The sequence below is a fragment of the Syngnathus typhle genome, linkage group LG4, assembly GCF_033458585.1.
Source record: "Syngnathus typhle isolate RoL2023-S1 ecotype Sweden linkage group LG4, RoL_Styp_1.0, whole genome shotgun sequence".
NCBI classification, from domain to species: domain Eukaryota; kingdom Metazoa; phylum Chordata; class Actinopteri; order Syngnathiformes; family Syngnathidae; genus Syngnathus; species Syngnathus typhle.
The window spans coordinates 11,890,440-11,906,984 of NC_083741.1; the positions used below are offsets into that span (position 1 = coordinate 11,890,440).

The window sequence follows — 16,545 nt, forward strand, 5'->3', positions numbered from 1 at the left end:
GTATCATTTTATCACTCAAAACTTTGTTGGACCTCCTTGAATTTATTGAAATATATTTACACATAACTGTGCAAATGACAGCTTATAACTTGCTTTGCAAAAAATAACACATCCAGTTATCTGTCATCTTACGTTGAAAGCTGTTTGGTTAGCATTTATTCGATATCCTTAATATCCAGCTTATAGGAGCAGTCAAGCCCAGAAGAATCTTTACATTATGTTGTGTGTGTCCCCACCAGTCAAAACACAGCATTCTGATTAATATTGCGTTTGTGGAATGAGTTACTACGTAGCAAAATCCACCTGTTTTTATCTACTTGGTATCCGGCTCACCAGTTTTCTGAAGCTGAGCTGTGATTAGTTCTGACCTGAGCCGTAATATTACTACCAAGAAAATTTTGGGGTTGACTTCCCTTTAAGTTCTATATCCTGGTATGCTCTTTAGCCTCCCCACTAAAAAAAAAAAGTCAATAGAGTAATAATATACAATGAGAAAGCAGGATATCAAGGAAATTAGAATTAATGCTTCCCATAACCTTATACAGTTTGAGGTTTGACAGATTTTAATGCAGAAAATCAGTAAAACATGTATTTACATCTATATTAGTAATACTGACAAAATACTTGTACTGCAAGTACAGTTTCAACAACACTAATTGGACTGTTAATTCAAATGTACAAAGCCCAAAAAGTTTCGTTTTTACTATAATTTGTTTTTAGGGTGAAAAGAATTTAAGTAATTTTTTTACCTATAGCATTACAGTATCTGTACTCACATGATACCCAACTCAAAACAGTTTTCATCTTGATTTGCTTCCCAGGAACTAGTTACCCCTTTTGTCATGTTAATCGGTGAAGATAGTATACATTGCCCATGAGCTGAAATAGCTCAGAGGGGAGAGAGGTATACTGAAGATCTAAAGGTACCTGGTTTGATCCTGGCTGTCGGCAGAAAGCATGTATTGTTTTCTTATAGGAAGCTCAGATCTGTGGAAAGCCAATGTATTATTGAACCAAAATGGCATTAATAATGGAAAGAAAATACTAGTAAGACAGTCATTCTACTCTACCCTTCCTAGTGAGGACCGAGAGCTACAGTACGTGCGCCAATGGAAAAAAATGCTCAAATGGCTTTCTTAAAGTGAATCATAAAAGGTTTGCTACCACTGTCTGAAGCAATGTGGCAATGTCAGTCTTTCACGTTATCCTGTGTGATCGTCCAGCTCTGTGATCAGCACATTACCATCAGACTCTGCCGCTTGGGAGCCACTTTGTCGGTAATAGGCGCTACCGAGTGCAGGAAGCCCCCGGAAATGTGCAGCGTTCCTTCTATAAGCAAAGCACAGCGCTCCTGCCAGCAGAGCGAAGATCAACACGGCCACCACCACAGCAGCAAGGATGACGCCGTAATGTAGTCCTGAAATGCAAAGCACACAATGGTTGGTTTATGGTATTGTGTCTCCATTTGATTAAGCCACGGGGAACCACTTTCCACAAAGTAAGAAGGAAATTGCTCCTTAGCTCAAGTTTTTGTCATCTGGTAGTAAACCTAAGAAACTAACAATTTTACATGTTGAATTACATATCATTTTCATGGGTTTCAATTGTCTAAAAGTGGCCACAATAGAGCCAAAGGGTGATATAAAATTAGATACTAACAAAATGATGTAATACATTTAAAGAGTTGAGTTCGGAAATGACAAACAATACTTCAGAAATGTTTGCGCTAAATGCCAACAAAGATCTCAGCAAAGAGTTAACATGCACCATATCAAAAGAGGAACGGAAGAAACCCATGACAGACCAATAAAGAGTTGACTAAAAAGTAATTAAAATGAAACCCACACAGGACAGCCCAATAAAATTTTGAATAGTAATTAAAGTCCACTTTACCACTGATAGGTTCCACTTCCACCTCAGTAGTTACATCTGCAAAAGAACATAAGTGAGGTACTTTTTATTAGTTTTTTTCCCCTTTTCAGAGCGGAAAAAAACTTCAGTAGTAGTGTGTACGAGAGCATTTCCGTAGTGTGCGCGAGGTGAATCTCCTTGTGATTCTTCAAAACAAGCACAGATCACCTGATATAGTTTTGCACACAAAGCCGAGGCGCTGGGTGCACCCTGACAAGCGCCAGATTCCGTCAACCGCCCGGGTGGTGACACAGGTGTCTGCCGTCAGCGTCTTCAAGTCTGGAGCTTTGTTGGTCCAGCTGCTGTAGTCCAAAGGTGAACCGTCCACCCAAGCCATAGAATCGGCTACAAACACAGATGACACGCTTTAGTGGCGTGTCGGTTCAGATTGTGGCCAAATTGCCTACTTAACTGATATCCAAATTCAAACTTTGGATTGTCATACTAGTAAGCAAAATCATTCAACTATTGCACCGTAGTTCTTTTATCGGTGTGCTAAATTGTCGCTTCGGATGTCTCATATTTATTTGATCTCATTTGGATGTTCAATAATTACTCAATATTTTCAATGTTCACCTTATATGTAGTTGTCACCAAAGTTGTCCAATATGTTAGTTGTGTACAGAAATGTGCACTATGTGCACTAGAAGCAGATGCTTACTGTCAATGTTGAAGTAAAGCCCCAACCACATGTTCTGGTGAAGGAACCCTGAAGACCACAGCTGCTCCAGGACAAAGCGGTTCTCGACCTCATTCTCGATGGACAAGACATCGGAAGTGTTGACTGGAAAAACAAAAAGACACTCAAAGTGGTTTGTCTTTTTTTTCTTTGATTTTATACACGACACATTTTTCAGGTGAAATTCACAAATGAACTTAAATTTCAATATTATTTTCACAGAGGAATTTTTTATTTTAATTTGACCTTTGGAAGTTGCGTTTTCTGCCTTTTACATTGACTGACTGACTGAGTCAGGTCCTGAGGAGGATGGATTTTTTTCAAAGGCACTTCATCTTATTAAATTGATGTTAATGTTGTATTTAACTTTGGATAGAGCCAAATTGTATTATATGTTGCCCCCTTGGCATCGATTGCAGCCTGGTTATCTTGGAACGTGTTACCACCCCCATCAGTGGTACTTTGGCTCAATTAAGATTGGGAACCCCTGGTCAAGTAGTTTGTACACTTCAGCTCAGCAGCACCACTGTTGTCCTGTAGGGGGAGTTCCTACATTTACATTTTAAGCACAGTGTATCATCTTAATTGGGAGAATGCAAAATAACCCCAGAAGCAGGACTTTTCCTCGAGAAAACATTTGCAAAACATCCGATAAGATAACAGACATACAAAAACCACTAAGGCAGTACTATCCGGGTTAAATGTATTGTCACCTGTTGTGGGTCGGTCATCCATAATCTATCCTGCCGCAAGATTTATGTCAAATCCTAGTGACTCCCAACAGGATTAATGCAAGAATACAGATGACGTGCCACTCTACCTTTTCGTCTGCAGTGCTCACGCGCCTCCTCAAAAGTCAGTCTCTGCACCAGAGGCTCAAAGTTGTAACAGCCACTTCCAAATTTCACCCATGTTGCGGGGCACACAGCCTCATAGGAAATAAACGGCTTATTTCCTGCAAAGGAGAGCAGGAAATGGTTGTGTTCTTTTGTGGGTGGCAAAAAAAAAAATCGTAGAAATTAACTGCAATTTATGGCAATAAAAAGACAAAATAGAATTTGAAGGTTAGACCTGAATAGGGAACTTGAACTTGTTGACTTACAAATACATTTGTTGAAAATGTTTGTGTTTATACTTGAATATGACACCTTTTAATAAAATTATCCATATTTCCCTGTTGATTGGCATAATAGTGCCATAATACTACGGAAATAGTCCCCAACTTAACCTCCCATGAAAATTTGCTGCAACTTTGCAAATCCAGCACACATTCAAAGCAGCAAAGACCTTGCATCAGATTAAAAACTATATTTGAATTTGAACGTTTACTTGGCGGAGGAATGTGACACAAAGCTCCTGGTAGAAGAGTTTCACAGTCAGCTCGTCGCCACCCGCCATTCACGTCCATGTAAACGCATTCTCCGGTCTCTTCGTCATCTTCGGCCGCGTCCCAGTGTGTGTACACCGTATCGCTGATATCTGACCACTGATAGTTGATGCCACTCTGTAAACAAACATGATTATTTGAAAGAACCTTTTCCTGGTCATTATTATACACGGTGTATAAACTGAAGGCGATAGTTAAATATCCATCCATCCATCCATTTTCTGTACCGCTTAGTCCCCACTGGGGTCGCGGGCGTGCTGGAGCCTATCCCAGCCGTCATCGGGCAGTAGGCGGGGGACACCCTGAACCGGTTGCCAGCCAATCGCAGGGCACACAGAGACAAACAACCATTTGCACTCGCACTCACACCTAGGGACAATTTGGAGTGTCCAATCAGCCTACCAAGCATGTTTTTGGGATGTGGGAGGAAACCGGAGTGCCCGGAGAAAACCCACGCGGGCCCGGGGAGAACATGCAAACTCCACACAGGGAGGGCCGGAGGTGGAATCGAACCCGCACCCTCCTAACTGTGAGGCGGACGTGCTACCCAAGTGCGCCACCGAGCCGCCCCATAGTTAAATATTTGGTATTAAAAAAAGATTGCTTTCCAGGACACACTGTTATGTGTGAGCAAGTAGAATGCTTATTCATTTATATTTGGCAGAAATTACAATATTGAATCACATAATTAGAAGTCACTTACATCTTGGCTGTACAGTCCAATCCAGTGCGGGACTCCTAATCTATTGACAAGGACCGTAAGGAAAGCCTGGTGGTAGGCATCTGTGATGCTCACTAGGTCCGAATCACTGTCTATGCACATATGCATGGCATCATACCAGCTCATGTTGCCTGAAACCACCTTGTAACTGCGACTTTTGTACTCAACACTGTCGGGGAGAGGGTGGCGAGAAGAGTGGGCTGGGGGTTTGGATGTATCTAAGAAAAGAAACGAGAACTCTGGTAAATGCAAAGAAGATCTCATTGAGACGAATAAATGAGCTTTACGGTCAGGATCAAATGATCTTCTTCATGTTCTATTGTACAACTTTTCTACACCCATAAAAACCCGAAGATGAGTGAGTACAAGTCTTCATGTACAATTTTATAAGATCAAATGTGAGAGAGCTGAATTTGCCTCTACAGATATAATCGCTCTGTTTTGATTTTACTGATATGAAGAGCAGCTTGTAATATGTTTCCACACTAATGTGGCGTTTCAATTAAATTTCCAAATGGTTCTAATGTTGTGGCCACTGTTTGCTTATACAGTTGTAGCTTAGTTTATACGCGTGGGGATGAAATGAATGAACGACATTTCAATCTATTCAATGGGGACAATAAACTTGTAACACTGTATTCCATATTCAAACTATGGGATTATATTTAATGGGCTAAATAATAACATCATCCACTGAAATAAAAAAGATAAAAATAACTGGTACCTTGAGGTTTTTGGCAAACAAAGCCATAGCCATCCTCACTGCACTTCTCATCATACCATTTCCCTGTCAGGTGAACGTTGTGGTTGTTGGACAGCACGGTGCACAGAGGTTCATCGATGGAGCTAATGAGCAACTCATCCTCCTGGGGTTACACAAACATACCAGGAGACAAATGGATATTTATTATACATGCATGGACTCTTCGTCCTACTTGAACACCACCTAAGGATACCTTAAAGTACTTGTGTTTTAACTATAGTGTATAAAATAGATATACATAATTTCTCTAAAAGGTCAAGTTCTCCTATGAGAAAAGGACGTTCACGGTCTTCATTTCAAGATATGTTTGAACATTAAATGTCATCAAATTCGCATTGATGATAATATTTAGCAATGTAGGGCATGCTCTCTCTTACATTGAGGTAGCTCTTTGGTTCAACAGGAGACCAGTTGGTATAGCTGACTGGCCGCCCATTAGTCCATTTCATGGTGTCTTGATTCCACAGACCAATCCACACACCTACTGAGATGCCTTGAAGCAGCATGGTTATGTATGCTGCATGAAAAAGACAAAATGACATGACAGAAGAAGCTATACAGCTATACAAAAAAAGGATACATGAATTTTAGATCAGAAAAAGTACTCTCATTTGAAGTTAAATTGAATTATGTCACTATATGTCTTCATAAAGTATATTCAAATTAGATGCTTTTCTTTGACATTTAATAAAAACGTGACAACAATGTGTTTTTAGGGGGAGTCTGGAAAGGATTAATATGATTACTATTCATTTTAAAGAGGAAAGATAATTTGCATTTAATCAAGTAAACTAATTGAATTTAATCAAGTAAACTAAATACCTTGTTCAATCTCATCTTCTATAGCCACGAGTGAGCCTTGGAAAGAGGAGCAGATGGAACGGGCGTCGTTCCAACTCTTCCCCTCCCTTGAAGTGTCAGGGAGGTGAAGCAGGAGACACTACACAAGCACACAAGGGGAAATGTCTCATTTGCATGCAGTTGCCTTTGCGACAGAAGCAAAGGAAGGGACAAGCAAAAGCTTCCACTTGGTTACAGTTCATTTAGTGCACAATTCATGCGGAACCTGCTGCTCTATTTCTTTTAATCAATTGGGCGGCGTGTCAAATTTACGTTTTTATTTTCACTTGTCAAGTCAGTTAGCTCAAATCGAGTCCCGTGAATAACAGTTCAAAGTCAAGTCGGGTCATTCATCAATTTTAGCCAAACGTCAGGTCTACAAATAGGTGTTTTAAGTCTTATTTTTTGTGACTGGAGCCCCCCCCCCCCCCCCCCCCCCCACACACACACACTTCTGATGTCTATACCTTGTGTCCAAAGTACAGCCATTTCTCCGGACAACCACCGATGTAATGCGGTTCCCTCGGAGTCTCCACTACAGAGACGGTCTTTCTCTTACAAACATATCCATAAAGATCGTTGCATTTATTGGCTGACCACTTCCCTGAATCACACAAAACACATCGGTACATGTTACACAAATGTAAATTTTCTAACTAGCAGCTGGATGTTTACCTGTTGACGATGACATAGTGACACACAACCCATTTTTCTTGACATTGTGGCCATCACTTCCTTGTGCCCAGTTATCAAAGTTGACCTCTGTCTTATCACTCCACCTGCAAAACAAAAACAAGACAAAAACCTTAAATACAAATTTGAAATCCTTATCAAGTGCTTAATTAAATTGCATTGCATGAAAAGCCGCTCAGGAATTTATTTGATATTCTTAATATCCATACTTATGGCCCATTTACTAGTATGCTCAGGTCTAGTAAGACGACTCAGTGCACTAGAAGTAATTTTTTTCCATTCATAGTGCTCGAGTCGTTCTACTAGTCTTACTCGTGAGGACAAAGTACATGTTTCTTAAACTGGATATCAAGGCTGTCTTTTTTTTTTAACCCAAAGTAATATTTGTACTAAATGAATACACAAATCAAAACTTTTCCAAGGCATCAATATTTCATTTTGTTGAGTAAGCTTCTCATAGTACCGTGCAAATGAGCAGTTGAGAGAGCATTATAGTCTGACGATCTAAAGGTTCCGTATGAGGGAGTCCTATATTTTTTTCCCGACTAGCTATGTCAATATACTGTAGTAGCACGCTCGTTTTCCTCACTGGTAAGAAAATTCAGCAAGTTATACAACACAGTTGTTCTACTAGTGCGTATGCAATATGCAATATGAAGCAGCTCAAAGACACACACACACACACCTGACCTCCTCTCCATGCTGGTCAATGGAAAGACCAATCCACCAGTCAGTGGGTCCTACAGAGAGCTGGGGAGAGAAAAAAAAGCCATCAACCAATGAACAGCAATATGACTTTTGTCCATTGTCTAGTTTTATGCCGTTCAGAGGTGGAAAAAGTACTCACACTCTGAGCTTAACCAGAAGTATGGATACTCGTATAAAAACGTTTTTACTTGGTAACTAAAAATACTAATTCAAACAAAGCAAAAAATATTGTTGGTGTCTGCACTTATGCCTTTCTAGTAAAACTGTGTATTGAAATCCGCTGATATATCTATTAATCAACTTGTGTGATTTAAAAACAAAAAATATGAACAAACGAACCCGGCGCAAGCGCTCTTTAACAAAGCTGAGCTCTTCTTTGGAGTGAATGGACAGCAGGTAAGCTCCCATCATCTGACAGGCAAGAGAAACGGCGTCCCAGTTAAAGGGCTGCTTGGCCACCAGGTACTCAGCTCCACGGTAAAACACCCACGGCTCACTCTCTGTGGGGTAGGTTAGGGATATTTGGCTCCGGGTGGAAATTTAAGGATGAAGCTAAAATGCCCTCTAAGCTTTCATCCATAAATGCAAGTTCTAACAGGTTCTACAGCATTTTTGTGTTCAGGCTCTAATACTGTAAAATTCCCAATTCAGAACATTTTGTGGAGTGACTACTTTTGTAGAATTAGTAATGTACAAGGAATATCACGACTTTATCACGACCTTGTAAAATGAATTGATATTTGTTTTGGAATACATTAGACCAATTTGGAGATAATTGCTGAAAACAGTTACAAAGATTGAAAACTGTGGTACTGAATTATGGAGACGTAGCATGAACTGCTTTTAAAAATGTGCATTAAATAAAAAGAAGACACTTACGCTCAGTGTACCAGTAGGGCTTTTTCAGTTGATCTCCTAAAACATGAATAGATTTTGCTAAATCATTTGATTGCATCTTACCGCGCACAGGTTAATGACTTTTACCTCTTGCTACTTTACAGATCCACTCATGTTGGCTTTCACATGGCCGTGGCATGAGGCTGTTAGGCAGGTCACTGTACACTGCACAGTCCCTCCTATCATCCTCGTCATTTTTATCCTCGATGAAGGAGGTCATCACCTGCACAAAAATATTCAATCTACATTCATCTTCTAGAGACGCCAAGCCATTTATTTGGATAGCCTTGATATCCAAATTTAGCTCAATGATCTAGCCCGCTTTTTGTCCTCACCTGTAAAACAATTAGCCACACAAGTAGAATGACTGTCTTACTGTTTCCTCTATTGCATGACATTCCTGCACACTAGGACGGCAGTTTTAACATACTAGTAGGTTACTAGTGAGGTATTTTTCTTTTACTTTGTAAGGTACTAGTGTGTGACACGTGCCTACTAACTGGGGATAGTGGTGTTACTAGTCCACCCCAGTAGTATAATAACATTTAGTTGTGCACATCATCATGTTGAGAGGTGTATCTAAATGCCAAATGTGAGGGACAATTCTTATTTGTCAGGATACAATATTTGCGAAATTGTTATAATTTACATCAGACTTTGGACAGGTTGTGTGAAGTGCCCCATGACTGCATATGAATTTTGGAAGATATTCAAATGGCACTTACGGGAGAACCATCAGACCATTCCCAAGCTCCTGCATGTTCAGGATCTCTTTTATTAAAGCCAACCCACAGCCAGCGACCCTCTGTTCTGAAAAGCAGGAGGAGAATACTAAGTCTGATTATGTGTGCAGCATACCAGATTCTTCTCACATTAGACTCATTCTAAGATGGATTCTGCAAGGGAGGTTGGGGTAAACATTAGCCAAATTCACTTGTATTTTATGTCACAATTATGAGCACCTATACCAACCCTTCAAACATGGTACTGAGCAGTTGCTTGACAAACACTTGCTCCTCATAGGTGCGGAAACTGGCCAGCTGAGCCCCAAGAGCCTGGCAAAAGTAATCAGCTTCCACCCAGGAGCGCTTCATGAGCACCTTTTCATCATGAAACACCTAAAAGAACAATGCTTGGTGTCAGTTAAGCGTACAATCAGAATTTTTCTATGAACCAAAATAAACAAAAATAAGAAACACAGAAAACATATTTTCAAGAGTGATGCATATTTGAAAAAGGTTCATGATCCATACTTTAAAACAATAGAGGAGACCAGGCTGTGATTCCCATCCTGGAGGACAGGCGCTGAAGGCATCGATGTGGGCTACAGGTAGCAGCTCGCCTTCTTGGTAGTTGCTGATGCTCTGCTTACATACTGACAAGGCCTTGTGGGAATTGCAGTCTTTCACCTCCCAGTGGCCTAGAGCAGAGCCACCTGACATCGCAACACAGCCATTGGCACTGACTAAAATGGGAAAGAGTAAGCAGGTCAGTAAACTGTCCTTTGGATTATTTTTGAATATTAATACATGTACGCATTCTCTAAGGTTAGGGACATGGTCAGAAGCAAGTCATTTTACATTTTTCAGTTAATACAAGAAAAAAAATCAAATATAAAAACAAATCAGTCAAGCAATAACGTATCTGTACTTTCAGAATTACAAGGAAAAAGACAGATGGAGGTCATCTACACACAAGTAGTATAAGATACTTTCAAACTTGTAGATAACATATCTGAGAGCTGTTAAATTCCAAAAGAATGGGACCTAAACTTGACCCTTGAGGAACACCACAGCAAATGGGTACAGACTGACTTATGCAGTCAAACAACAATGAAAAGAAATGGATCCTCAACTTATCTATGATAATATGATGATAAACAGTGTCAAAAGAAAAAAACATGGATTGGACATAGTCAAACACAGACATAATAAAGAAACACAATGAATCAGCCCCCCAAAATCTGTTTATTTATACCTGGCTGGTGTTTGTTCCAGTTTGTGAAGGTGAGGGACAGATTGGAGCTATTGTGATGAAGCCATTTGTATTCTCCCCTCTCTCCTGAGTCTACAAGGCCAATCCAATATGACATGTTGCTGTTGGCCCCATTAGCACTCAACAAACTGTTGACAAATGCTTGCTCAAATCTTTTGGAGAGACGAAAAAACATTGGGATACAACCATAACCATTTTTAAATACATGTAAAATAATATATTATTACAGCACCTGTTTTCCACAGTAAGCAGAGGTGCATTGCAGTAATAGCCACTCCGTGCATCTTTATGCGTCTGCTCATGGCTGGTGATTGTGTAACAGGAGTGACCATGACGCTTCCAGCCCTGCAGCAGTAACAAACATCCACTCAATTAGTCAATTTCCCATTTGGAATGTGGTAAATCTCTTGCTATCTACCTAGGTGTTGTAACAAGTAGTATCAATTTGTCACCCAAATGACCCACCACATCAACTACACATTCATCAGCATCAATTTTAGTCAGAGTTTCATTTAGACACAAGTAGTGCTTTGGCATCCTATTGTGATATCTATTGGCAAAAAAAAAACTGGTTGGGCTCAAGTACTCATAGATTCCCACAAATAGCTATTGGATTTCCTTTCAAATGCACTGAGTAAAATGGCATCAGAAAAAGAAATGAAACGTGAGCAATCTCCTTCTCACCACTGACCAAAGCACAGACAAAAGCAGAAGTCTTAATAAACAGATGGGGGAAGTATCCGTGGCTGCGTCATCTGGTCGACGCAATACGCTGTTGTTGTGTTTCTGAGTGATGAATCAGGAGCATGACATTCATGTCAACACGGTCAAGGAGCAACACGAATGCCAGCAACAACGTCATAATTCCAATGAATCAGCTCCATTGTGCTTCAGACTGGCAGTTTGGAGCTGCGAGTTTCATTGACACAGCAATAATAGTTCCGTGTGAAACCCTTATAGGGTGAATGTTTGAAAGAATTCCCACAATAAAGAAATTATACATATTTCATCCTCCTTTTTGACGCAGCCAAACAATTTCAGGTCTACATTTCTTCATTTCAATGATTCAATCATTTCTCCAGCATTACATTTTTGCGTCACCTTTTCAACATTCACACGGGTTTTTTTGTGCGTGTACAGAAACGGAATTATTACTATTATTATTGTCATCCAACTTCTTTAATTTTAGTGTATGTAAGTCCGTGTTTCACCTCAGGGCAGCCTTCATCCCAAGTTCCAGGTTCATGCCCCAATGTCTGATGTTTCTCCATTCTGCACACAGCTGGAAGTTGCTCATCACAAGAAACCAAAACCCAGGCGCCTTCCTGCGAAAATGAAGTAAAATCGTTTACACTTCATTTAGTGTCCCTCCAAAAACCTCTTTCATGAATGTCATAAGTGAAGTACAGTATACAGTACTCCCCAAAAAGTTAGGGATATGGGCAGAATCAAATAGCTGATTTTAATTTTCAGCTCATTGTTAGAAAATTAAATAAATAGTATTCTTGTGCAATTTTTTTTGTACGTATGTGTTGCTGCTCCATGTGTGTTAGAGTAGCAGTTGTTTGAAGGTTTATAATTATCGGAAGATCTATGCTAGTTTCTTTTGGCCTGTCTAGGGTGTTTTGTATTGGGTACTGGACATTCATTAGACCAAATTTGCATGGTTTGGTTGTTTTTTATTATGGTATCTCTATATCATACTTTTATACCTAGTTTGGACAAACATTTTTAGACAAATACTCTTTCCAATCGACAGTGTTGATAATATTCATATTTGGAATTCATACAGTGGAGTTATGAGGCATCATTAATGACTCTTTCCATCCAATAATTGATTCCTAGAGGGATCAAATGATAGGGTTTGTTACCCACCTTCCTGTCCGCCTTGGCACAGAGAGTTGCACCAGTTAGGTTGTGAGGAGGGTGATACTGGTGCCACATTGTGAGAGTTACTGGCGAGCCATCAGACCACTCTACACTAGCAGATGAAGCTTGTTTCCGGAGACCGATCCACATTGCTGAAGCCTCGCCAGAATCTGCAAAAAGCAGCATTCAGATGCACCATTTGCTGAAACTAATATTATACATTCCTGCGGTGCAGTTGAAATAAAATATCTTACAGTTAGCCAGAAGGCTGTGCAGGATCTCCACTTCAGAGAGAGAGTGAAGGCTGATGAGGTTGGCATTGCGAGAGCGGCATGCCTGAGAAGACTCCTCCCAGCTTCCTGCATGCGCCAGAATCTGGTAGCAGTAACCGTTATGAGGCAGCCAGCCATCATCACACACTGTTTGGATATACTGCCAGTTCTCTGGACAGGAGGAAAAAGAGAGCCTGAATCAGAAGGGAACATCTAGGGATTGTAGTCATAGCTTCTTTCGGAGGGCCATTATGACTGTCAACCCAAATAAATGTATGAGCACCTCCAGTCAAAGCTACAAAACAAACAACTCGTTTTCAAATCAGACGAGTAAAAACTGGTCAAATACTTAAAAAAAAAGATATTAAAAGTGAAGACAATTTGTGATTCTAGTAATGACACGAATTCAATGCGCAATTTGTCTTTGCGGGCCACATAAAATGACGTGGCGGGCCGTATCTGGCCCCCGGGCCGTGAGTTTGACACCTGTGTTCTAGAACCTGCATGTTTTACAAATAAACTGGCATTTGAATAGGTAAAAAATGAATACTGCTGGTTATACTAAAATGTGAAAATATAGTAAAATACCTGTATGGGCAAAAATGGACATAAGCAGAAAGATTGTAAACTCGACCTGACAGAAAAAATACTCCACATACCATATTTTATGTACATGATTATTTTTGTTAAGGAACCACCAACTACCCTAAATCATTTTGACTACACTTTGTATATTTTAGGATTGTATTACATCACCGCCCAGTTGATGGTACTGATTGATAAAAACAAATCTTACACAAGACTGGCTATATCAGACCACAATTTCAATGCAGACTTTTTGTTTTAGTGTTGCTGCCTCTGACGCCATACAAAGGAAGGTCAGATGTTTTTTGTCCAGGTGCAGAGCAGCTGTTCAGCCCAGCAGCAAACACGGCTAAAAAAATCTTGGACATTTATTTGACTCTTCTTCTTCTCCATCCCTCATGTAGTCTATAGTACATGAAATGTCACTAACAACTGGAGACTGAGCTCTTTTATGTTTTCAATGTTCTCGGCTAATAAAGATGATTATGATTCAGTTGTTTCTCACCGAATGGCTCAGCTCTGAGCGTGTCATTGGGCGTCTTCTTGCAGATGTAAGGCAGAGCAGACTCACAGGAAAGACTCTGCCAGAGTCCTTCAGGGCCAGAGTTGTACACTCCACATTGTCTGTTGTCTTCCAGAGGGCTGGCCGGCAGCGCTGAAGGAAATAACTGATTACATGTAATCCCACCACAAAAACAGGCATTACCCAATTTCATATAGAAAAATTCCTCATACCTGTGGTAAAATTAGCCAATGAGAGAGGTGCGCCATCTGACCACTGCCACCCCCGACCGTCCTTCAAGTGGTTGAGCCCAATCCAGACCATTGCGCCAACACTATTCAGCCGATCTAACACAAGTACCACATGAGGTCATCATTGGCGGAGCTAGGATTGTTTTCTTTAAAGGGGGGGGGGGGGGCATGGGAGGGTCAAGAATATCTCAAGCGATCCACAAAACAAAATAAAAGCTACCAAAAAACTCTTCAAAAAATGTTGATGGAGTTTCATTTTAATTTTTATACAGAGTATGTATGGGTGGAAATGCGGGGAAAAAAAATCTTGGAGAAAATCGGAAAATTCCTCAGTCAATCATCTGGCTTGGCTTAACTCATATTCCACAAACGTTATAGTCATTAGAATGGCGTGTTTAGTCTATTGACGGCAACGTACAAAATCATAACAAAAGATGATCAAATAAATAGTCCGATTTTAGTGAATGATTGTATCCTGCACATGCACAGCAAAGTAATATTTCATCCTGATTCCTGTCGTTCTCAAGTAGATGCATACCTCTGATGTACCTGTGCTCTGCCAAGCTGGTGATGCTGAGCAGATTTCCACCCTGAGCCTGACATGTTAGCATTGCTTGACTCCAGGTCAGGATGGTATACAAGTTGAACTGGTAGCAAGCACGAAGCTCCTGGTTGGACTCCCAAAAATGCTCACAACTGTAATCTAGCATGGAGATATTAACAAAGACCTTAAGATGGATATCAAGGATTTGGAATAAATGCTCAAAGGGCTCATCATGTAGGTGGAAGTAATTACCATGCACTGGACAGAATCCCCATTTTTCAGCCTCATCATATCTAGGGGTGGTCGAACACCACGGAAGATGATCTTCACGGCCCTCAGTGGTGCACTCTGAGTACCATTTATTGTTGTATTTAAATGGGAAAGCACAGGGCATGCCGTGTGCATTCCCCAACAAGGTGTGGATATCTGCAGAGACGCAGTATGTAATGAACTAAACAACAAAAGCTCATTTCTGCTCACCAGGACCGTAATTTTACCTTCATATGGATTTGAGCAGGGCCCCTCTCTCGGAGTGTTGTACCTTTTCCACTCATGATAAGAGTTTCTTTTCACCACCACCAAATTCCCAGCGACAGCCACCTTCCACCGGGACGCCCCGTACAGCATATTTCCTCTGCAGCGCCACCACAGTACGGGAAGGTCCATGTCGCATTGGAAAGTTCCGAGGGGCTGCGCGGGGTCAGACATATTGAGGCCCAGGCATGTGCTGGTGCCAGCGTTAAAGAGACGATGGTGGGAGACCCACTTCCACAGCATGCGGCGGGTGGGACGACGACAGTCCCGGAGCACCAGGTTGGAATGTTCCACTGTGACACAGCGTTGAAGAAGGTTGCTCTCCAGGATGAAAAGACCCTTTCCTACAGAGAAGATGGATGACAAACTATTTTGGGTGTCGAAAGGCTATGGAAACAAGTATTGTACATAAAGTACCAAAATACTGGAATTATACCAAAGCACATTACAGTATTTTAATTATGTACATCATAATAATAATAATAATAATAATAATAATATAAATAATAAAAATAATAACAAACCCAGAGTAATTTGCCACATCTCCTTAAAGTACATAGATTATTTTACAAATACATCATACATTATGTCAACATGGTATACTTCTACCGAAGTATTTTCTTACTACTCTACTCAAGCACAATTAACGATTAAAATCTCTCAAAAGCATATGACTTATAAAATAAAACATTTGATCAGAACTTCTCCTTTTCCCAAAAGTATGTTTGTCCAAAAATGCGGTACAGCGAGTGAGTACTTTGCCACATCTGGATCAGATGTCAATCACTTCTCGCGCTTGACATCCCGCTGCATATATGAGCGGTAGGTTCTCCTCCACTTGTATACATTCATGACACTAATGCCTGCGTTTTTTCAAATATTTTCAGGGCTTACTGTAAAACTCTGTGAGCTTTTCTTGCTCCAGAATCACGCCGTCGTCCTCTTCCTCCTGGGCGGAATACGCACAAGTTTTCAGCAACAATAAAGTTACACAAATAGCCGTCACCACGTCCACGTCCATGCTGCGGAGCAACCGTGAGAACATTTCGACGGCGGGTTGCAAGGTCTAAAATGTTTAAACATTCCGAGAAGCCAGTTCTGGAAGTCAGTAAACTTGTTGTTCGTTCGTCGTCGTCGTTTTCCCCCCAAATCACTCCCATCAAAAGTTTTGCAGAGGACTTTCTAGAGTTTCAGTGGGGGGCTCCAACGTCACGTCCGACGGTGGAAACCAAAAGAAAATGACTGGCTGGATGGATAAATGAATTTTTGATTGATGGATGAATGGAAGAAAGAAAGAAAGAAAGAAAGAAAGAAAGAAAGAAAGAAAGAAAGAAAGAAAGAAAGAAAGAAAGAAAGAAAGAAAGAAAGAAAGAAAGAAAGAAAGAAAGAAAGAA

The 16,545-nt window shown here is 40.5% G+C and overlaps 1 protein-coding gene across 2 annotated transcripts; it reads right to left on the reverse strand.

Annotated features, from left to right (window-relative positions):
* Positions 1 to 22: 22 nt before the first annotated feature.
* On the reverse strand, positions 23 to 16,373 carry pla2r1 (phospholipase A2 receptor 1). Of its 2 annotated transcripts, XM_061276831.1 has the most exons (31): positions 16,046 to 16,373; positions 15,384 to 15,495; positions 15,115 to 15,307; positions 14,870 to 15,043; positions 14,612 to 14,776; positions 14,056 to 14,169; positions 13,826 to 13,975; positions 12,718 to 12,906; positions 12,470 to 12,633; positions 11,806 to 11,919; positions 10,827 to 10,939; positions 10,577 to 10,746; positions 9,853 to 10,064; positions 9,572 to 9,717; positions 9,325 to 9,409; positions 8,687 to 8,822; positions 8,582 to 8,617; positions 8,042 to 8,202; positions 7,680 to 7,744; positions 6,977 to 7,080; positions 6,769 to 6,905; positions 6,284 to 6,401; positions 5,839 to 5,978; positions 5,423 to 5,564; positions 4,681 to 4,916; positions 3,920 to 4,094; positions 3,411 to 3,545; positions 2,573 to 2,695; positions 2,080 to 2,256; positions 1,894 to 1,929; positions 23 to 1,417 (listed from the first exon to the last, which is right to left on the reverse strand). In XM_061276831.1, exons 1-31 carry the CDS (start codon positions 16,309 to 16,311, stop codon positions 1,203 to 1,205), a joined length of 4,503 nt encoding a protein of 1,500 aa, XP_061132815.1. In that variant the 5' UTR covers positions 16,312 to 16,373; the 3' UTR covers positions 23 to 1,202. The 2 variants fall into 2 exon arrangements, with proteins under 2 accessions (XP_061132815.1, XP_061132816.1); XM_061276832.1 differs by having other exon boundaries at positions 15,115 to 15,495; positions 16,046 to 16,196.
* Positions 16,374 to 16,545: the final 172 nt, after the last annotated feature.

Coding starts and splice junctions, on each gene's coding strand:
- pla2r1 (XM_061276831.1), bottom strand. CDS start 16,311: ATGGGAGTGATTTGGGGGGAAAACGACGACGACGAACGAACAACAAGT. Junction 8,823..9,324: donor AATGGTCTGATGGTTCTCCC/GTAAGTGCCATT, acceptor ATTTTTGTGCAG/GTGATGACCTCCTTCATCGA. Junction 7,081..7,679: donor CAGCATGGAGAGGAGGTCAG/GTGTGTGTGTGT, acceptor TTTGTTTTGCAG/GTGGAGTGATAAGACAGAGG.